The 23,824-nt window shown below is 34.1% G+C and overlaps 2 protein-coding genes across 2 annotated transcripts in view; both read left to right on the top strand.

Moving 5' to 3' along the window:
* Positions 1-23,824, top strand: part of LOC145256117 (uncharacterized) — a 93,800-nt gene that overhangs the window by 1,794 nt on the left and 68,182 nt on the right. The gene's annotated exons all lie outside the window — the stretch shown is intronic.
* On the top strand, positions 14,321-14,797 carry LOC145256168 (uncharacterized). The gene has a single exon (XM_080114755.1). The coding sequence runs from the start codon at positions 14,321-14,323 to the stop codon at positions 14,795-14,797; it is 477 nt and encodes a 158-aa protein (XP_079970881.1).

Genomic DNA, 23,824 nt, shown 5'->3' on the forward strand with positions numbered 1-23,824 from the left:
CACTTATCAAGGCCCGGAAGCCACTCAGGGATAAGGGTTATTGCATGTACAGTAATCAATGGAATAATATCGCAGTAATCGTTAGTAATGGAGATTTGATAAAGTGTCTTACTTAAGGGGGTGGTTTATCAGGAATTTGTTTATGTTGGACTTGAAGAATCGAAATTGTAGTCAGATTGGAAACAGGCAAACGGAAGAGAGTTCCACAGGCGTGCACTTCTAAGAAAGAAGCTTTTGTTCATGGAATCTACATTTTGATTTAGGCACAGATAAAGAGTGGGGAAAATTATTGACAGTGGTTTCAGCTAGACGGGTGTTTTTTGTGAAAGATTGACGAGGGGGGCCAGAGATTGGAGTTCAGACGAGCACTTGCCATGGAAATAACGATAAAACAAAGACAGACTCGCAACGTCTCTTCTGTGTGAGAGAGGTTACTCTGTCAAGGCAGGATAGGCTGTTTTTAGCAGCTCCTGCCAAGATGTGGCAGCAGTACTCCATCCTTGAACGTACTGGGCTTTTATATAGATAGAGAATTGCATCAGCAGTGAGATATCTTCTGGAGTTGTAGAAGGATCCGACCATTTTTCCAGTGACCTTAGCAACAGACTTGATGTACCTGTTCCATTTCAGATCAGGAGTAAAGGTCAATCCCAGAAGCTTGTCAAAACATGGAGCCTCCCCAAGACGAGAGCTATCCATTTCAATTAGTTTAAGTCCAAATGATTTTTCCTTCCTTCTTTGGAAATATTTTCTAGGAATCCAAAACCATTAACACATGATTTATGTTTCCAGTGTTGTTGAAACATAGTGGATTGCTCTTTTATACGTTTCAATGCTGTTCTTGTTCACAGCAACTCTTTCATCTTTACTCTTTAAAGATGGAGTTAATATAATTGAGTGTAAATCTGAAAAAAAATGACAAGATCCTGTCTCTTTATCTCTCTGCTAACATTCATATCCGTGTTGCCTTTAATGTCCACAATGTACAATAGTCAGCCCACTTTAACAAGACTGAACTTTTTGCCACCAGTAAATTTGCTCCACCCCACCCTGGCCGGCCGTTGATAATCTGTTAACTTTCAAAATTCAAGAAAGTCTTCAAAATATTTATTTTCATGGAATTAAAATCAAAGATCTAAAATCCATTTAAGAACAGTATTACACCCATAAAACACAAAAACATATTACGACCTTAAAAACTTATTTCGGTATAAACATTTCAGATTTTTTTTTCTTTTTTTTAGCTTTTTATTATTTTAAATTTTTTTCTATTTTTACCACCTCAAAATGCCATCCCCTGGCACGGGACGCTTGAGGTGGACCGCTCCCCCTCCCCTTTTGCTACATCATTACTGAAGATGATAGACATTTTGCAAGTTTTCATAACATTTTTCTGATAATTTTTCTATAACTGTGCACATTTACTGCTATATCTCCTCTGAGATCCTCCAATCACACAGATTTCTCCATAAAGATAAAATCCAAGTTTAGGAAACTTTCATGCCTTCGTTTCCATCGAGGGCTAGCTTATAGATAGCTTAAGATTTTTTAAAAAATCATAATAAAAAGTAATGTTTCATATCAGGAGATGTAATTCTCAGAGTACTTATTTCCTGCCTTCATAGAGTGCAACATCTACTTTGCAATCTAGCGGGAATTGTTATTTCTCTTCTTTGCATACTCTTTATCATAAAGACGTTACTAGTTTTTCTCTACTCTATCATTACTTCCATGGAAGTTGCCCGACTGAGCTCCGATCCTACTTGTAAGACATTCGCAGTAAAAACTTGCTTTTTACCTCAACTGCAAAAAAAATTTACTTTTTTTCCTCCATTAAACAGAATTTCTATGAACAGAGTTTTTTTTCCACTAACTCTATATCTGTGGAGCATATTACTTTAGGATTGCTCCGTTGTTGATTACAACATGGTTATCTTCATATCCAATGTCAACAAATACTTATCAACCTGCACTCTTAAATAATCAGGTTTTGTCTATGCTGTTCATCTTTTTCAATCTTCTCATAATATTTTTCATCATTCAACAGCAATCCATCCATATACTCTAGTGGCTTTTAGCCTTAGCATTAGTCAAAATTAAATCATGAGAGAAGAACTAACTGGGAACGCTTTCAGCCCAGATAATAACCTCCCCAATATTTATTACATTTGCATTTGATAAAATTTAAGAGCCAAATTTTTACCAATCATCATTGCCAGTATTGGTGTCAGAACCTTAAATTAGGCTGGAAAACGTATTTGGTTTAATGGATACCAATAAGAACTATGGGATTTGTTCTGGTCATTTCTGCACTCATTCAGTCTTGAATAAAATATAAAATTGTGTGCAATTATGTGGTATAACTAATATATTTATGGGATCGACATGTCTTCCAATCCTATGTGTTTATTGACCAAGTTTGTGAAGCACACAAGTTACATCCCAAAAGCAAAATTTAAAAATGAAAGTACATTTTTGCTGCCAAAACCGGCTCCACGGAAGAATTTGACAAAAAAGTGAAAATAATGACCACATGAGGTGCTGTGCATTACGTCCACACAAAAAATCATTCTTCATTCCTAAAATGTCTACCCATTACCGAAGAAATTGTTTGTTTTTTTTATATAATGGACTAATCTGACTCGTCACCACTACAAAAAATGATAATAATAATAATAATCGTTAAAAAATAGCAGCCTCTTTTGGAGCTAAACGCTTGAAAATAGTCAACGTACACCAAGAATGGATCGGATTTTGTTCGCAGAAAGAGAAAACGAAAATTTCTCATGGCAATGAAATAATTGTTTTTGAACCACAAAACATCATGAGATATTTCTCAGGAATCGAAACCTTTGAACTGCAAGAGTTTCTCATTTGACCTAAAATTGGATAGAACGTGTCTCATAAAGCAGGAAGATGGCCTTGCATTGTCTACAGTAAAACAATTGTTTCCTGCATTTTAATTATTTTATAGTAAAATGGAAAATGCAAATTTTTCCTTTTACTTTTTGTTTTAGTTTTTTTTTTTTGTGTATGTGTTTTTGTTTTGTTTGTTTAAGATTTCCAAACCAAACTGGAATTCTTTTGAGGCTCTTTCTTGTGATGCGTCATTATTTTTTGTTGTTCTTTTAGTTTTTCACTTTTGTTTTTTTTGTTTTTTTTTAACTTTTATTCAACCCCCCACCCCCACCCCCAAACAAAGCATATTGCCACTGAAGTGTAAAGGGCTATTGTGATAGGAACCAAATTTATAGAAGGGAAACCTGGACGAGTTAGATAGCAAAATATTTATTCACATTGCATTTACATTTTTGGCATATTGGTATGGTTGGGGAAACAGACAGCAGAAAGGGCATTCCAAAAACTAGCAGTCTGAGTAAAAAAAAAAAACATTAAAGAATAAAATCTTTCAACATCTAGAGAATATATATCTAATGAAAAGATGAGATTTGATTGCTAGTCGAGTGGGTTGGGAGCATTTACTTCGGTGAAGGAAAGATCAAGGGCAAAAATTTCATCAAGACATACCTAAATAGAAGTATTTGTAAAACAATCACAGGGATGCAACACTGCAGTGATGTGACAGGGAATGGAGCTTGGCAGAGAGTTCAGGACTTATTAGGTTAGAAATTCTTTTTTGCACCTTGTCCAAGATGGAGAGGCTAGTGGTTAGATGAAGCAACAATACTTCATGCATCTAATATTTCTATTAGAAACAGAGAAATTATTTCTCATTTTGATGGCGTCCATTAGATCAACAAAGAAATTCTTCTGAATTCCTCTGTCTACTTATAAGAACATTTGAAATATGTCTGACATTAAAGTGCGTAACTCTTTCAAAATGTTTTTTTCTTTTTCAAAATGATCTTATCTTCTTATTTTTATTATTCATTGCTTATCAAGGCCAAAAGTCACTTGAAGACTTGAAATTTGTAATCGTATGTTGAGTGTTGCTAGCACTGAAAATTTCATCTTCAATTTTCAGATGAGTGTAATCTTACCAAGTACTTTATCTACCATATTACGGGTTATTGCGGACAATTCTAGTATGAATTTGGGGGAACCTTAAAGCTATTCTTATTTTTAAATGCACAATTTAACTATTTATTACTATACATCACGATTTATTGCTACAGATTAATATATATATATATATATATATATATATATATATATATATATATATACTAGCGGGGGTACCCAGCATTGCCCGGGTGTTTGGAGGGAATGGAAAAAAAAAACCCTGCGACTTAACCATCTCGACCACGGAAACAGATGAATTGATAAGTGTGTTAAGTTTACGTTTATAAACCGAAATTAGCAGGTGCAACAGCGTCAAGTTGCGGAAGCCAGTTTCTGTTTTCCCCGCTATGCAGCGATCAAACAAAAAAAAAAAAAAGAAATAAAATAACGTAAGGCAAACGAACGATGAAAACAGAAAAACGAACACGTGAAAAATGGCTTAAATAAGCCTGTTTCGATATTAAAATTTAAAAAATCGGTGGGTACCCGAGTGTTTTTGGGTGTCGCTAAGAATAAGCGAAGTAAAAAAAAAAAAGCAGAAAAACAAACGTTACGTGAAAAATGGCTTAAATAACACTGGTTAAATATTTACATTTAAAAAATCGAAAAAAAAGAAAAAAAACATCTCACACCCCGATTCGAACCCAAAACATTTCACGAATGAACCAAGGCCTTAACCAACTGAGCTGAGGCGACGTACAAGAAATTTTTCGGTTTTCCAACTATTTAAAGTAAATCAGGTCACGACGTCATCTGACGCATGCGTAGAATCGGTCATTGTCACGAGAGGACCGTTTTTGTTGACCCCCCCCCTGTCGAAAATTGTTGATTTTGGGGTGAAAAAGTTAGCGTTTTTGGCCAATCTTTCGATATTTTTCGAGCAAAGGATGGAGCTTCGATGTGATACCGAACTAGCAAAAGTACCCGTCGTTGACTGGGTTCAAAAACAGCCTATAGAAAATGGATTCTGATTTATGAAAGTATGATAGGTTATGAAAAGGAAGGGTTGTAAAGAGGTAGCTTCGAATTTGGGGGTATCAAAACCAAAGCAAAATATGATGAAAGTAAAAATAAAATAGATAAACCTCATAATTTATTATACCATACTTGTTCACACTGAAACACTTATCACAATATTCTGTGGATCTATATACAAAAAGACCTTGTTAAACTTTGTGACATATTTCCATTCTATGGAGGTGCGAACGAACACCCCATAATTTTATTATATCATATTTCTTCAAACTGAAACATAATTATCAAAGTATACTTACGCAGATAGATATGAAAAGTCTTTATTAAAATGTGTGCCTATTTCCATTCTATGGAGCCCAGGCGCGAACGCAGACCCCACAATTTTATTATACCATCCCTATTTAAGTTAAAACATACTTATCAAAGTATTCTCATGTACATCTATATCAAAAACACTTGTAAACGTTTTTTTTTAATTTAAAAATTTTTTTTTTCCATACTATGTGGACCAGGCGTGAACGCAGATCCCACAATTTTAATAAACCACTGTTCTGCCAGATCAAACATACCCATTTCTGTGTCTCGATACATCTTCTATCATTATATGTAATCAGTTTTTAAAAATAGTCAACCATATAGGAGCCTATTCATGACCACACACACACACAAACACAAACACAAACACACACAGAAACACACACACAGACATTCAGCTTTATATTATAAATATATATATATATAACTGAAATGTAGTTTGCTTGAAGGATTGTGTGGGATAGCCATGTGGAAGAAATTTAGAAGGCTATCACAATGCGAAGAATGAAATATAGTCGGTGTTGAGAAAGAAAGATGAAAACAAGTGACAATTTGAAAATCAATAAGTATATACATATATGTCTATATATACATATATTTATTCAATTGTGTTAAGTATAAATGTCTTACTCGTAAAGGTCTATTGTATGTGACAATTTCCATTATATATTTCGGGAAAATCCCTTTTTCAAATGATGGATGTAATGGATCTATTCAAAGCATGCTTTGAATAGATCCGTTACATCCACCATTTGAAAAAGGAATGATCCCGAAATATATAATGGAAATTGTCACATACTATAGACCTTTACAAGTAAGATATTTATACTTAGCACAATTGAATAAATATATGTATATATAATGGTTGTATCGATTGGTTTCCTAGATGAAAAATCAATGAAATTGTGTGAGTATTAAAGAATGCTCAATGCAGGGTAGATCTGGTACATAGTTTGTTTATTATACAAACATTATTGGTTACATATGTGCGTATATGTTTCAGTGGAATCCCAATTTAAGGATAAATATCAATATCAATATCATTTTTTTTATCACTGTTTCTTTGAGTTATCTTACTCTCCACCGTTCTTTTTTGTTTATAATTATGACTTTGTTCCATAAAATGAGATGGTTTCCCTTTTTCCTTTATATAAGGTCAGCCGTACCTGACTTTTCAATCTCTCCACATATTACAGTTTTTTTAATGTTCTTCTAACCTTACTTTTAATGGGCAACATGTTTAATGTTCTTCTAACCTTACTTTTAATGGGCAACATGTTTAATGTTCTTCTAACCTTACTTTTAATGGGCAACATGTTTAATGTTCTTCTAACCTTACTTTTAATAGGCAACATGTTACATCTTTGTATAGTTTTCCATATTTACACGGACCATCATCCACACAGTTCTTAGTTATGATTGTTTTTCCATGGTGGGTTTGACTCGCACAAGACATTTGCTGAGAGTTGAATCGCTCCTGAATACTGTCCTGATGTCATATGGATTACATATTCTTTGAATTTTTCCGACACACTCTTCATATATAAAAATTGTGATGAGTTTTCGGCTGTGTGTTTTGGTGTTTGATTCAAATTTCGTGAAGCTGATGTTATGCCATTTGGATAGTTGTTTCGGTTGAGAGTTTCTCTTAAACTGTCCATCTCCTCTTGCTGTTACTACATATTGCTTTTGCTTGGTGTTGTAGACAATAGATAGTTCCTTTTTTTTTTCATTATATGTAAAGTTCAACAGAAAGATTCCCGAGTTTGACAGAAAGATTTTTTAAATAGGTATCCCCACAGCAAGGCCCAGAGGCTACTCGAAGAAAATGGTTAAAGAGTGTACAGTAGTCAATTGAACAATATAGTAATCGATAGTTATGGAAATTCGGTAAATTTATTAACTTAAGTGGAACGGCTCATCAAGGACTTGTTTATGTTGGATTTGAAGGCAACCATATTGTAGTCAGCTGGAAAGCAAGCAAACGGAAGACAGTTTCACAGGCGTGCACTTCTAAGAAAGAAGCTTTGTTCATAGAATCTACGTTTAGATTTAGGTACAGATAAAGAGTGGGGGGAAATCATTAATAGTGTTTTCACCTAGATGAGTGTTTCTCATGAAAGTTTGGCGAGGGGGACCATATATTAGAGCTCAGACGAGCACTTGCCATGAAAATAACGATAAAGCAGAGAAATAGCGATAAAGCAAAGACAGGCTCGCAACATCTCTTCTGTGAGAAAAAGGTTGCCGGGAAGAGAAAAGGGTATCCCCTACTAGGCTACGAAGTCTATTTTGAATTCTATCAAGGCAGGATAAGTCCTTTCTAGTTGTTCCTGCCCAGATGTGGTAACAGTACTCCATCCTTGGACGTACTTGATTCCCAAGTTCAGCAGAAAGATTCCCGAGTTTGACAAAATACATCTGATATGCTGATGTTTTGATGACTTCATCCAGCTGTCGACTACTCTTGGCCTGTCCAGCCATTGACTCACCAGCTCATGAATCCACGTGTCCTTTCTTGACCAAATACAGCAACATACGTCCTTTTTTTTTGACAAAATACAACATACGTCCTTTTTCTTGACCAAATACAGCATACGTCCTTTTTCTTGACCAAATACAGCAACATACATCCTTTTTCTTGACCAAATAATGATATTTTATTCAATGATCCCAGGACAAACAATGTCTTTTCCAGCACAAACTTACTGACTACAACTGGTATGCCTTACTCATTATTCCCTGGAAAATTTTTGAGTCTGTCCATCTATGATCCAACCTTGATGCAACGTCCATGCCTAGCCAACTTCAATATCATCTTCAAAATCTGACAGCCCAAAGTCCTTTTCTGTGTACAGCCACTATCTCTTTGCAATGGCCACACACCACCTGCACCCACCCATCTTCTTCGCACAGTTATCGCAGTTCTCTTCTGATCAATTTCATTTTTTTCTTTATTTTTTTCTTGGGTAAAAAACTATGAAGTGGCTGCCTGCAACTGCCTAGTGTGCAGTCAGCCACGATTGTAAAGGAAGGTGAAAAGGAAGGTGAAAAAGAGGCTAGAATAATGTGTTTGAAATTATATAGGATGGCTCAGGAAGGTTGTGATTGGTTATCTTTTGTCTAATCCACATGACCTTTAAATGATTAAGAAAAACAATTACTGACCAATCAATGAGTCTCTTACAAATAGAGATAATAATGCCCCATGCAGGTGGCTTTGTAGAGATATAGGATACTCTCAGATATTTTCTAGCATTGTAGTGGGAGCCCACCTTCCTTGCTGTAGTCTTGTGAATACTTTCTATGTATTTGTTCCAATTCATGTTACCTGTGAATGTTAAGGCGAGGAGTTTGAATGGATTCTCAGGTAGAATGCTGTTAGCTATGTCAATCGGTGGTTGGAAAGATCTCTTATAATTGTTTTAAAAAAAGGAATCTTTTATTGGTAACATTAAATGTAACCATTTGTGTTCCTATTCCACTACAGACTGGATTTAATTTTCTAATGATTAAACCATTTCCTTGGATATATGTGTGTTTATTTTACCCACTTGTGTAGCGTCATCGACAAATATACACATTTCAGACACAATTGCATCAGGAAGGTCGTTTATAAAAATCAGGAAAAAAATAGTTCACTGATCGACCCGAGGGGCACACACACACATTAATGTTATGTTGTTTAAATGTACAGCTTTCAAGGACAACCTGAATCTTTCTTTTGGCTAAGAAGGATCTGATTATATTCATATATATATATATATATATATATATATATATATATATATATATATATATATATACATATATATCTATATATATATATATATATATATATGATTGGTATATATATATCTATATATATATATATATATATGATTGATGAGCAAGATTAAATCCGACAATATGAAATAAAATGGACCATCCCTCTTGAAGAAGCCCGCATAAATCGGGCGAAACGTTGAGTATCCAGGTCCTTCCACCTCCATTTTATTTCATATATATATATGTATATATATATATATATATATATATATATATATATATGTATATATATATATATATATATATATATGTATATATATATATATATATATTCACCCAATAATATCGTAAAATTGAATTTCCATGAGAACACCTTCATGCCACAACTTATCAGAATGTTTAGATATATCAAGGGCTACCACCCTAGCTTCTCTCACCTTGCCAGTGCATGGTAAATGCATCTAGAGATAACCATTAAAATATCCACAGTAAAATGGACTGGCCTAAATCCAATCTGTTGGTTAGAAAGAAGTATAGCATTAGTGAGTAGGCAAAGTATCGCTAAATTAATGGTTCAAACATTTTAGAGAAGAGACTGAGAAACATCTACTTTAATAGATCCCACACTATCTCTCAAGCTCCAGCCCCTGTCCCATTATTGCAATTTTTACAGATACTTTAACGGAATGTGCTCTGACGAGCTTGCTACAATGGTACCCCTCGATATTAATACTTCCAACCAACCTTACAATTAGCAATATCCAACCACTTCACTGTAGAGTTTCCTAGATGCCAGAAGGTTTTCTATTCTCATAGTTTTTTCTTCATATTGCTAGCCTTTAAAATTTACTACATGATCCCTGTTTCCCTGACTGTACCAACATGCAAGAATGTAAATGTAATGTGAACAAATATCTTGCGACGCATCTTAGGATATGCTTGTATGATTCCTAATTTACAGTACCCCCCTAACGTTTCAGTGGCAGTGTGCATTGTGAATTAAAGTTAACAAAAAAAAAAGAAAGAAAATTATTTGGTTTGTTTTTCAGATTTAAAAGAGACAGGGTATTTTTTTTTTTTTTTTTTGCATATAGTATGACATATACTAATGAGTCACTGCTTACTGAGGCCCATGACTATGAGGGAATTGGAAGCAATGGTTGAAAAGAGTTAGATTAACTTAGATGACAGTTCAACATTTGTTGACATTGGACTTGAAGTCAGCAGGGAAGCCTTCCTATCGTATTGTGTTCCGCAGATGGTGGGAAGTTCTTGGAAATAAGCTCTGTTCATGGAAGTTTTGCTTATACATATATTGCTTGAACCATACATAGAGGAAGAAAAGAATTTTTCGATGTTCCCCCACCCAAGTGAAAAAGAAATATGACAAAACAAACGAAGAAATAGGTTTAGCAGCAGAACAATTTAGATGAAGTTGTTAACCAACAAACACAAAAGGAAGCTGAATACGATTGTTAATCAAGGTGTGGCAGTGATTTGGCACAAAGCACCGAACAATGAAGGTCAGTGTGTTTAAAATTAGGTTGAAGTCAGTTTTTGGGTGGCAATAAGTTTTGCAACAGTTTGTAACAGTTGCAAACGGTTTGCAGATAGTCTAGGGTTTACAATGGCTGACGATAGTTAAAGTTGAGGACAGTGTCCAGTTTGGGACAGTTAGTGGCTTTCAGGTCTTTTAAGAGGCATCAGAGAGATTGGAGTTAAAGCCGGCCAAGAGTAGATTGGGCCAAGAAAGTAATTGCTGGGGATTGACATGACCAGATAGCTAGCGACAGACAACGTTTGGGGTTCATCCTTCTATGTTACACAGCAAGATCACACACACACACATCACAGTGGTTAATTGATTTACATGTTGTTTTATTGTAGCATGATCACCTTTTTGATCATATCACAGTGTGTTACCTGTGTAGATGTCGATGAATACAGTTTGGAAGATCGTTGATGAAAATCAGGACAAAGGTTGGGCTCAGAATAAATCGTTGAGACATGCTGGCATTGAATCCATACTCTTCAAAATTTGTTCATCAGCAGATACTTTTATAGACCGATCAGTGGGGAAGGATTTCGTGGTTGTGAATATAGTGCCAGACTTTATTTATGAAGAAACCGAAATGCATTATTGTGGAACTTAATTTCGTAGTGAAATTAATATAGGATGAGAGAGGATTATTATCACTGAGATATTTTTTTACATTTTCGTCGGGGTTTTGAAAATAAGTAACACCGTTACTTCCGACGAGTTTCAAGACCGGAAGTCGTTTTGATTTGTAAATATGCAAAATCTCCCAGCAAGTTATGTTTCTCTATTGTAGATATGAATTGGACGTTTTACTGTCCTATTTAGTGTGATAAATTATCCAACTCTATACATAGGTTTGTTGCATGAGAAACTAATCAGGATCCCACACCTGTTGTTGTTGTTGTTGTTGTTGTTATTATTATTATTATTATTATTATTATTATTATTATTATTATTATTATTATTATTATAATAATAATAATAATAATAATAATAATAATAATAATAACCATCCACATAAATAATAATGAAACATGGTGGCAGAAGTGATATCGAGCGATTTTCAAGCATGAATAATGTACAGGAGAATGGATTTTAAGAGGACAAATGCAGATAAGTAACGTTTGATTGTTTTGTTGAGTTTTTGTGCAGGCGGAGTAAAAAAAAATGGCTGAAGGCGACATGGAAGAAAGAAAAGGACAAGTTGCTGGGATATAACCTCTACTACCTCTATCTATGGAAGGGAATTTGTCGGCAAATTGGAGGCTTTTTAAGATGAAATGGCAGAATTATGCCATTATTACGTATTTGGGGAAACATCCAATAAAACAACAAACAGCACTGTTGATGCACATGCTCAGAGATGAAGCGTTGAATGTTTATGGTGGAGTTCAATGTTTTACTGATGAAGATGAGAGAACATAACTATGCTGTAGGGAAAACAGGCGAAACTTATGAACATTACGTCTTCCATACAAGGAAACAGGAGGAATTAGAAACTGTTGAAACATTTATTACGTCGCTTCTGCATTGATAAAAGCATGTAATTTTCGTGACAGTTGTGTCTCATCGATATTACAAGATCAAATAATTCTTGGAATACACAATCGGAATTACTAAAACTAAGACAGATTTACAAAAATGTATAGACATATGTAAGCGGTCAGAAAACGCTATGATACAGTCCAAAATCCTGAGACCCGAGGAAGTGAATAAAGTTCATTGTAAAACTAAGAAGAAAACATTGGCATGAAGTGACATGGAGTGTAAGGCTTATGCGTTGCGACATGAACTAAGCAGAGAATTATGTCTTGCATTTAGAAAGACATGTTTTAAATGCAATGAGAAGAACCACTTTACTATCAAATGCAGATCCGTAAGAAAAAAGAATATCTGTACAGTCAAAACACAACAAGATGACAATAGTAGTGGTTTGGGACTACGGACATGTAGACATGGTCACAACAAAAGAAGAAATAAGTTCTGTACGACCAGAGATAATAAAGGCAGAGATGATGGTGAAAGGAAAGCATCGGTCAATATATTGAATGAGAAGCATGTGAGGGAAAAACACTTGAACATTCAAATAAGACTCTTGTCATGTGGGATTGGACAGAAATGAAGCCATTAGGGAAGTGTTGGGTGAAAATGATAAACCCCAAAAACTTGACCGAAATATGCAGTAAAGCTTTTTTTATTGTAAAGGAGAATTTCCACTCCTACTTGTGAGGCTAATGCGATTCAACAGATGGCACTCATCACAATCAATAATGACAGGTTCAAGAGGATTACCAAAGTATCTCACAATGATGAAGTCAGCAGCCAGCACCCGGGAAGCATCATAACAGAATTTAAAGACGTATTTAAGGAGAAAATGGGTGAATTAGCAAGAGAGGTACATTTGGAGGTGAATCCGCGCATAGTATCAAATGTTGTAGCAGCACGGAAAATACCAGTAGCACTTAAAGACAAGGTGAAAACTGAATTGGAAAAACTTGTAAAAAAGTGATTAAGCCAGTAAATGAGCCAATATCATGGGTAAGCGCATTAGCACTAGTAGTCAAGAAAAATCGACGTTTACATAATGTATAGACCCAAGACCATTAAATAAGACTCTTAAACAGGCACAATTCCAGTTACCTGTACTGGATAATTTACTCACGGAACTTGCTGACAGTAAAGTCTTCTCAACCCTAGATCTGTGAGATGGAGTTTGACATCTAAAATTAGATGAAGCCAGTAGTAGCTTGACAATATCTGCTACCCCATATGGTCGGTTTCGTTGAAAGGTATTACCATTTGGCATTGCTCCAGCTCCGGAGATATTTCAAAGGGTGCTATATAACAATGTGGTTGACTTGGAGGGAGTTGTCAATAAAGCAGATGATCTTCTTGTAGTCGGAAAAGGGAAAACCATGGAAAAAGCACTGGTGGATCATGACATATCATCTCAAGAAGCTGATGTTGTGACCATGAGATGCAATTGAATGTGGAAAAAATGAATCTGTGATAAACATCTATATCATTCCTGGGGCACATGATAATTGAGTGAGGGGTTAATCCTGACCCTGAGAAAGTAAAGGCCATAAGGGGTATGCCCTGCCCAAAAGATATAAAGGGAGTGCTACAATTTGGAGGGTTTGTGAATTATCTGGTAAAGTTTCTACATGATGGCTCCAATTCGAAATTTAACAAAGATAGATGTGCCATGGACATGGTCACAAATCCATGAAGAGGCTCTTGAAAAAAATTAAAAAAACTGGTGAGTAAAGCGCCAGTATTCAGATACTATGATCACAAAAACTGTTGGTCATTCGATGTGATGCAAATGAAAAGGGCATGGAAGCTGCATTGTTACAAGAAGGTCAACCTTTAGCCTGTATCAGCCGAGCACTTACAGACACAGAGATCAGATATGCAGCGACTGAAAAAGAACTATTAAGAGTAGTACATGCATGTGAACCGTTTCACCAACATACGTTTGTCCAACAGGTCACAGTAATGACCAATCATAAGCCATTAGAAGTAATAATGATAGAAGAATTGGGGAAATGCCCAAAGCAATTGTCAAATATGTTGGTGTGTTACAAGTTTACAATGTGATAGTTCTGTACCATCCTAACAAAAAGATATTCCTTGCAGATACACTATCAAGGGCATACATATATGGAGTGAATATCGAATATATAGATGATGACGATGTCAAGGAAACTGAATATATTCCATGTGACAGAGGGAAGGTTGCTGCAATTGCGCTCAGGCGCAAAGGAAGACAGAAGCATACAGATGTTGCAGCAGGTAATTGTGGAAGGATGTCCAGAAGACAAAGTACATTTTGACCCAGAAGTGAGACCATATTTTAATATGCGGAATGAAATGACTGTGCAAGACGGGTTAATTTTCAGAGGAAACCAAGTAGTGGTCCCAACTACCCAGTGGGCTGTGTTGAAAAAGAGACTGCATTTCACACACCTAGGAGTCGAAGGATGCTGCAGAAGAATGAGAGAATGTTTGTACTGGCCAAATATAAACGATGACATCAGAGACTATGTTTCAAAATGCTCCACATATAGAAAATATGAGGTAGCTAATCCGGCAGAGGCCCTAATGATCCATGAGAATCCTGAGAGACAATGGGCAAAAGTAGGAGTAGATCTCTTCAAGTTTGCTGATTAGGACTATCTCTGCACAGTTGATTCCATGAGCAATTTCTGGGAAATTGATATTCCAACTACACAGGCCAAGACAGTGATCACTAAACTTAAACACCATTTTGCAGGACATGAAATACTAGATCAGTTAGTTACTGATAATGGACCCCAGTTCAGTAGCTAGGAATTTTCACTCTTTGCAAGAAAATGGTGTTTTATACACACATCAGTCAGTCATTACAATAGAAAGGCAAATGGAAAAGTAGAATCTGTGGTAAAGATGGCAAAGATCCTCTTCTGGAAAAAGATGGATGATAAGGCTGATCGATACTTAACAATGCTGGATCACAGGACTACTCCAGCTAAAGGTCTGTTATCATCAGCACAGAAACTGATGTCCAGAAGAACAAAAACACTTCTTGCAACCAGAGAAAATCTACTTAAACTAGAATTACCCAAAAATTTAAACAAGATGATTAAGTGGCAGAGCAGGAAGCAAGAACAGTAGTTCAATCAGAAAGTAAAACTACTCCAACCTTTGCACCCTGGAGATGTGGTACGGATGAAACCATACATAAAAGGACAGAAAGAGTGGAGGAAAGCTATTATATGGCAGAGACTGTCAAAGTTAATGGAGAGCTGTATTGACAGAATAGGTTAGATTTGCAAAAAACAACAAAAGAACCGCCATTACCATCACCGGTTTACCAACCATACCAATTGCACAGTGAATATGGGATCAGATACAGTGGAGATGTGTGACCCACAGACATCTCAACAACAAAATGATGAAAGAGAAAGACCGAGCTGAACACTATCGCTATCAAAACCAAACCCAGAAAGGGTGAGGAAGTCACGGTCGGGAAGACTAGTAAGAAATCCGTCTAGGTTCAAGGACAATATATCATGAATTGAGTCTAAAGTTAAAAGGCCAGAATAATCCGTTAGGCAAAAAAAAAAAAAGGGCAGTCAAGCCCAATGAATGCCTAGGTCACTATTTTATTTTTGTCTTTTACTTTTTATTAGATCCTTTTTTTTAATTCTTTTGTTTTTTCAGGAAAGGGAAGATGTTGCATGAGGAACTAATTAGGGTCTACACCGTCTTGAGCGGTGTCTCTGTAGCTTTTCTCTGAATAAAGAAACAATGATGTTTATTGTATTTCATCGATTACCATCCACATTCCACATATAAATAATGATGAAACAAGGTCTAAGTGGTTTATCTACCAGACTATCTATAACTCATCGTCATAAATGACGTCTTTTCATTTCCTCTTGGGTTTAATAGATGACATTATCCTATAATTGTAGGGGACGCCGGTGACAAACGTCTTACAGTGAAATGATACACAGAAAATCGCCAGTTACAAAGATTGTAAACATATGCATTTATTTACAGGAAAGAATACAAGTTCTATAAAGATAGTCTATACCTTGAATAGAGTTCAGTAATACGTGTGTGCAGTGCGTGTGTGAAGGTAGACAATGCGCATATGAGTCCTTGGCACACATGTCTCGCTTTTATCTTGCAACGTCCCATGCCAACAAAAACCACCTCGGCAGCATGTCGGGTTAGACTGTCCTCGGCAGCACGCTGATCAAGACTCCTTCCCGACAGCACGCCGATCTCTCTCTCTCTCTCTCTCTCTCTCTCTCTCTCTCTCTCTCTCTCTCTCTCTCTCTCTCTCTCTGCAAAGCCTGGTATTTTGTATTTGTTGCAGGTGTGATAGACAGAGGTTGGTGCACGTCCCCTACCTCCAAGAAACGCAAAAAAGAAAAAAGGATCAGGACTAAACGCTGTTCCGTTATAGATCCAAAATATTAATAAAGAAATTTGCTAAATTATATATATATTTTTTTCAATTTTTTGTTATTAAATTAGCTAATAGGTCAGGGTTGAGGAACTTTTGTAAACAAAAACCCATCGCTAAAAATAGGATGAAGGAAACAATGAAGGTAGCTGATCAGATCAGCGTTTGATATGTGTGAATTAAGTATCAATATCTAGCCAACGCTTGGCGGCCGTCTGAAGATCAAAGGCTATATTGCGACACGCTGGTCAATTTGCATATAAACACGGCGGTTTTTGTGAAATAAGATGAGTCTTACTTGACATGCTGCCAAACAGTGGTAGACTTCATCGGTATGCTGCTGAGGCAGTCCTTTGTGGCACAGCATGTCGGGAGAATATTTCTTTGTGAAATAGAGAGAGTCTTGATCGGCGTGCTGTCGGGAAGGAATCTTGACGGCGTACTGCCGAGGACAGTCTAACCCAGCATGCCGCCGAGGTGGTGCTTGGTGGCATGGGACGTCGCAAGAGGAAAGGGAAAAGGAAAGAGTATGTTTGTAAAGTCGTGGTGGTGCAACGACCGGTCCTAGCTATGATTTGTTTGTTGATTAGAAACGAGTTGTTATAGCTGCTGTGACTATGTGTGGGCTCAGTCATTCATTTTGAATGTACCTAACAGACATAAATACGGCAATGACGAAGAAAGAAGAACAAACTCGAATGTGCAACAAAATATAAAAGTCACAAATAAATATGTGACCTTTATGAAAAGAGTGCATGATTCAGTGAGTCGACAGGCGTTACTATAAAATGATGATGATGATGATAATTTTCCTAATTTAAGTAGCCTTTGTGTGATGATGCTTATGCATAGTTTGCTCATCATTGTGATCGTGACAGTTAACTTTGGCTGAAGTGTTCTTTGGTCTTTTCACTTGGTGCTGTTGCTTTCTACGCAGCTGCTGTAAAATTCTGACAGACTGGAGAACAAGCTGCAGATGATGATGATGATGATGATGATGATGATGATGATGATGATGATGATGATGATTCCTACAAACGTTTTTTTTTTTATAAAAAGATCTGATCACTTTCTTAAAGCTGTCGAACGCACTAGCATTTAAAACGAGCATTAAACATGATGGCGATGATGATTGGTCATTGTTAAAGAGCTGTAGAAGGAAGGGGCCAAGCTAGTGCTGTTATTGTGATAGCAAAAATGTCATTCCATCTAGCAGGGAGAACAGTCTACTGTTGCTGATGGTTGTCGTTGTGGTAATGAAAATGACACTATAATGTTTAACAAGGATTTATGGAGATGTGTGTGATTGGCGGAAATGGGAAAGACGATAACAAATTGGGCACCAAAGACAGGAACCAAGCCACCCGAATAATTGCTTAGTGAAGACACAAATCTTTTTTTTATATCGTTTTGCGAGCTGCTGCTGATATGATGCTTTGATGAGATCTGATTGATTAACTCAGGTGACGATATGAGCAGAAAGAAAGGAACTGTGTTGATTTCTGCCATACGAGATAAGATATTCAAGGAATTTTGTTGAATTGAATTTTTTGTACGTTTTTTATGTTCAATTTTTTCTTTCTCAATAAAATATATAAATAAGATATTCAAGGATTAAACATCCGGTTGTGATGGGAGTAGAAAGGCAAAAACATGGTCAGCGCAACAAGTTTTTTGGCGTAAGTAAAAATGTATCAGAATAATTTCTGCTTGCATTTCACCTGAAATCTGTGTTGACATTAATGAAATTAAAAAGAAAACATTACCCAATTAATGTAATTAATTAAAAAATATTTTATATAAAAAAGTTGGCAATATTTTTTCGTAACTAAAACAAGATCTTAAATTAAATAAATGTGCAACATGTTGATTTTCGACAAAGGCAAAAAAAAAGAACTCGTTTTCTTTTCAGTGAGAAATAGGTACGTCCAAGGATTGAGTACTGTTGCTACGTCTGGGCTGGAGGGAGCTGCTAGAAAGATCTTATCCTGCCTTGACAGAGTTCAAAATAGACTTTGTAGCCTAGTTGGGGAATTCTTTTTCTCATTCCTGCAATCTCTTTCTCACAGAAGAGACTTTGCGAGCCTGTCTCTGCTTTATCGTTATTTTCATGGCAAGTGCTCGTCTGAGCTCCAATCTATGCCCCCCTCTCGCCAAACTTTCACGAGAATCACTCGTATAGCTGAAAACACTATCAATAATTTCCTCCACTCTTTATCTGTGCCTAAACCTAAACGTAGATTCCATGAAAAAAACTTCTTTCTTAGAACTACACACCTGTGGAACTCTTCCGTTTGCCTGCTTTCCGGCTGACTACAATATGGTCGTCTTCAAATCCAATGTAAACAAGTTCTTGATGAGCCGTTCCCCTTTAAGTAATCCAATTTACCCGATTCCCACTACTAACGATTACTACGATATTGTCCCGTTGACTATTGCACATTCATTAACCCTTATCCTCGAGTGGCCTTTTGGCCTTGATAAGTTGTGACTTCTATGTAAAAAAAAATCATGACGAAAACATGCTCAAAACAAAAGGGAATATAAGATAATAAAGTAATGCGCTGCTCTTTTTCTTTTTTTGTTTTTCGTTCGGTTTTCCCTTTCTGATTCTTTCCTTTTCATTTCTTTCATGACAGTTTTGGCGTCAGATTCGGACGAGAGGTAAAAAGCAAATGTTTCGAATTCCTTACCCTTTTTCTTTCTCCTTTGTTAGGATTCGTTCTCTTCATCACTTCAAAAGCAAGTTCGTTTCACGGGAACATGTTAACTCAAAATATTTATCAACCAATAAAAGTCGTATCAGATTAAAAATTCGATGCCAACTGATGAACTTCTAAAAAAAAACAGTGAATTAGTCGATTAGTTCAGAGTTCCTCTAGCTGACAACTGTGGCATGCCTCCACTCTCCGCATCAACAACGTCCATCATAGAAGACTGGAATATCCTACACTGAAATTCTTTTAAGCCTGATCTATATTTCCAGTTAACTCAGCCACACAGAATATAAACACACACACACACACACACACACACACACACACGCATACACGCGCGCGCTTTTCTCTACTTCTTATTCAAGAACTTGAAAACTTCTCAACCAGCTTTGGTCTTTCAAGTATATTAGATCTCTGTAAAATTGTTGATATAAATACACTTTGTTTGTTACCTGTATAACATAGCGCAGACGTGTATACGCAAATGCACGAGAAGCAACGTCACCGGTGGGGGGGGGCTATAAAAAAGAGAAAGAAAACGATTTCGACAGGGACGAGATAACGTCGGAAATCTTGGGAGAGACATGGAGAACGTTCTACATCACGTGGGTGACGTCACGGCTATAACAACGAAGAAATAAATATCGTTGTACAAACAAAACAAAAACGAGCCGGAGTTATTTCCTGTTCTTTTTTACCCACTTTGCGACTGGGGCCACAACGTGTGTACAACGTGTATAACGTTACATCTAATGTTTTCTCGATTTCCAAAATTCCCGTCGTTGAGTTAGCGCTTCTTAACATATTCATAACATTCTTGTTTTTATCTTTTTCATTCGACAGTTTAACATGCTAATTGTTAGTGCTATTATTCTTGGCACTTTTCAAAGACTTCAATATCGCTAAAATACACTACCCGAAGCCAGGAATGGCAGTATAAATGTAATTGCTTGTTTTCTCAATATGCTGCTGTTTTGTTAGAGCAACATTGAACTCAGGCGTAAGTTAATGTAATCGAACTCGCAATATGTGTTTATTTTCATAATGTAATTTATTTTACTAAAATAATGTTTTAAGGGAATTTGTTTTTATATAAAGACTCTTTTATCTGGCTTACCAATTCAGGAAGCCGAGTGTAATATTGTGTGGTTGCCTTTCAGTTGTTGTCGCTAAAAAAAGATATAGGTAGTCATTAAGTAGCCAAAAAGAAAGCTTCATATAATTAAAAACAGAAAAAAAATAGCATTTAACTAATGACGCCAAAAAAAAGCTTCAAATAATTAAAAACAGAAAAAAAATAGCATTTAACTAATGACGCAAAAAAAAGCTTCAAATAATTAAAAACAGAAAAATAAATAGCATTTAACTAATGACGCAAAAAAAAAGCTTCAAATAATTAAAAACAGAAAAATAAATAGCATTTAAATAATGACGCAAAAAAAAAAAACTTCAAATAATTAAAAACAGAAAAATAAATAGCATTTAACTAATGACGCAAAAAAAAAAGCTTCAAATAATTAAAAACAGAAAAATAAATAGCATTTAACTAATGACGCAAAAAAAAAGCTTCAAATAATTAAAAACAGAAAAATAAATAGCATTTAACTAATGACGCCAAAAAGAAAGCTTCAAATAATTAAAAACAGAAAAAAAATAGTATTTCACTAATGACGCCAAAAAGAAAGCTTCAAATAATTAAAAACAGAAAAATAAATAGCATTTAACTAATGACGCAAAAAAAAAGCTTCAAATAATTAAAAACAGAAAAATAAATAGCATTTAACTAATGACGCCAAAAAGAAAGCTTCAAATAATTAAAAACAGAAAAATAAATAGCATTTAACTAATGACGCAAAAAAAAGCTTCAAATAATTAAAAACAGAAAAATAAATAGCATTTAACTAATGACGCAAAAAAAAGCTTCAAATAATTAAAAACAGAAAAATAAATAGCATTTAACTAATGACGCCAAAAAGAAAGCTTCAAATAATTAAAAACAGAAAAATAAATAGCATTTAACTAATGACGCCAAAAAGAAAGCTTCAAATAATTAAAAACAGAAAAATAAATAGCATTTAACTAATGACGCAAAAAAAGCTTCAAATAATTAAAAACAGAAAAATAAATAGCATTTAACTAATGACGCAAAAAAAAGCTTCAAATAATTAAAAACAGAAAAATAAATAGCATTTAACTAATGACGCCAAAAAGAAAGCTTCAAATAATTAAAAACAGAAAAATAAATAGCATTTAACTAATGACGCCAAAAAGAAAGCTTCAAATAATTAAAAACAGAAAAATAAATAGCATTTAACTAATGACGCAAAAAAAAGCTTCAAATAATTAAAAACAGAAAAATAAATAGCATTTAACTAATGACGCAAAAAAAGCTTCAAATAATTAAAAACAGAAAAATAAATAGCATTTAACTAATGACGCCAAAAAGAAAGCTTACAATAATTAAAAACAGAAAAATAAATAGCATTTAACTAATAACGCAAAAAAAAAGCTTCAAATAATTAAAAACAGAAAAATAAATAGCATTTAACTAATGACGCCAAAAAGAAAGCTTACAATAATTAAAAACAGAAAAATAAATAGCATTTAACTAATGACGCAAAAAAATAGCTTCAAATAATTAAAAACAGAAAAATAAATAGCATTTAAATAATGACGCAAAAAAAAGCTTCAAATAATTAAAAACAGAAAAATAAATAGCATTTAACTAATGACGCAAAAAAAAAGCTTCATATAATTAAAAACAGAAAAAAATAGCATTTAACTTATTACGCAAAAAAAAGCTTCAAATAATTAAAAACAGAAAAATAAATAGCATTTAACTAATGACGCAAAAAAATAGCTTCAAATAATTAAAAACAGAAAAATAAATAGCATTTAACTAATGACGCAAAAAAAAGCTTCAAATAATTAAAAACAGAAAAATAAATAGCATTTAACTAATGACGCCAAAAAGAAAGCTTCAAATAATTAAAAACAGAAAAATAAATAGCATTTAACTAATGACGCAAAAAAAGCTTCAAATAATTAAAAACAGAAAAATAAATAGCATTTAACTAATGACGCAAAAAAAAGCTTCAAATAATTAAAAACAGAAAAATAAATAGCATTTAACTAATGACGCCAAAAAGAAAGCTTCAAATAATTAAAAACAGAAAAATAAATAGCATTTAACTAATGACGCAAAAAAAAGCTTCAAATAATTAAAAACAGAAAAATAAATAGCATTTAACTAATGACGCAAAAAAAAGCTTCAAATAATTAAAAACAGAAAAATAAATAGCATTTAACTAATGACGCCAAAAAGAAAGCTTCAAATAATTAAAAACAGAAAAATAAATAGCATTTAACTAATGACGCCAAAAAGAAAGCTTCAAATAATTAAAAACAGAAAAATAAATAGCATTTAACTAATGACGCAAAAAAAGCTTCAAATAATTAAAAACAGAAAAATAAATAGCATTTAACTAATGACGCAAAAAAAAGCTTCAAATAATTAAAAACAGAAAAATAAATAGCATTTAACTAATGACGCCAAAAAGAAAGCTTCAAATAATTAAAAACAGAAAAATAAATAGCATTTAACTAATGACGCCAAAAAGAAAGCTTCAAATAATTAAAAACAGAAAAATAAATAGCATTTAACTAATGACGCAAAAAAAAGCTTCAAATAATTAAAAACAGAAAAATAAATAGCATTTAACTAATGACGCAAAAAAAAGCTTCAAATAATTAAAAACAGAAAAATAAATAGCATTTAACTAATGACGCCAAAAAGAAAGCTTCAAATAATTAAAAACAGAAAAATAAATAGCATTTAACTAATGACGCAAAAAAAAGCTTCAAATAATTAAAAACAGAAAAATAAATAGCATTTAACTAATGACGCCAAAAAGAAAGCTTCAAACAATTAAAAACAGAAAAATAAATAGCATTTAACTAATGACGCAAAAAAAAAGCTTCAAATAATTAAAAACAGAAAAATAAATAGCATTTAACTAATGACGCAAAAAAAGCTTCAAATAATTAAAAACAGAAAAATAAATAGCATTTAACTAATGACGCAAAAAAAGCTTCAAATAATTAAAAACAGAAAAATAAATAGCATTTAACTAATGACGCAAAAAAAGCTTCAAATAATTAAAAACAGAAAAATAAATAGCATTTAACTAATGACGCAAAAAAAAGCTTCAAATAATTAAAAACAGAAAAATAAATAGCATTTTACTAATGACGAAAAAAAAAGCTTCAAATAATTAAAAACAGAAAAATAAATAGCATTTAAGTAATGACGCAAAAAAAAGCTTCAAATAATTTAAAACAGAAAAATAAATATCATTTAACTAATGACGCAAAAAAAAGCTTCAAATAATTAAAAACAGAAAAATAAATAGCATTTAACTAATGACGCAAAAAAAAGCTTCAAATAATTAAAAACAGAAAAATAAATAGCATTTAACTAATGACGCAAAAAAAATGACGCAAAAAAATAGCTTCAAATAATTA

This window comes from Euprymna scolopes, chromosome 32 (genome assembly GCF_053919585.1).
Source record: "Euprymna scolopes isolate OS-2025 chromosome 32, ASM5391958v1, whole genome shotgun sequence".
Lineage (NCBI taxonomy): Eukaryota > Metazoa > Mollusca > Cephalopoda > Sepiida > Sepiolidae > Euprymna > Euprymna scolopes.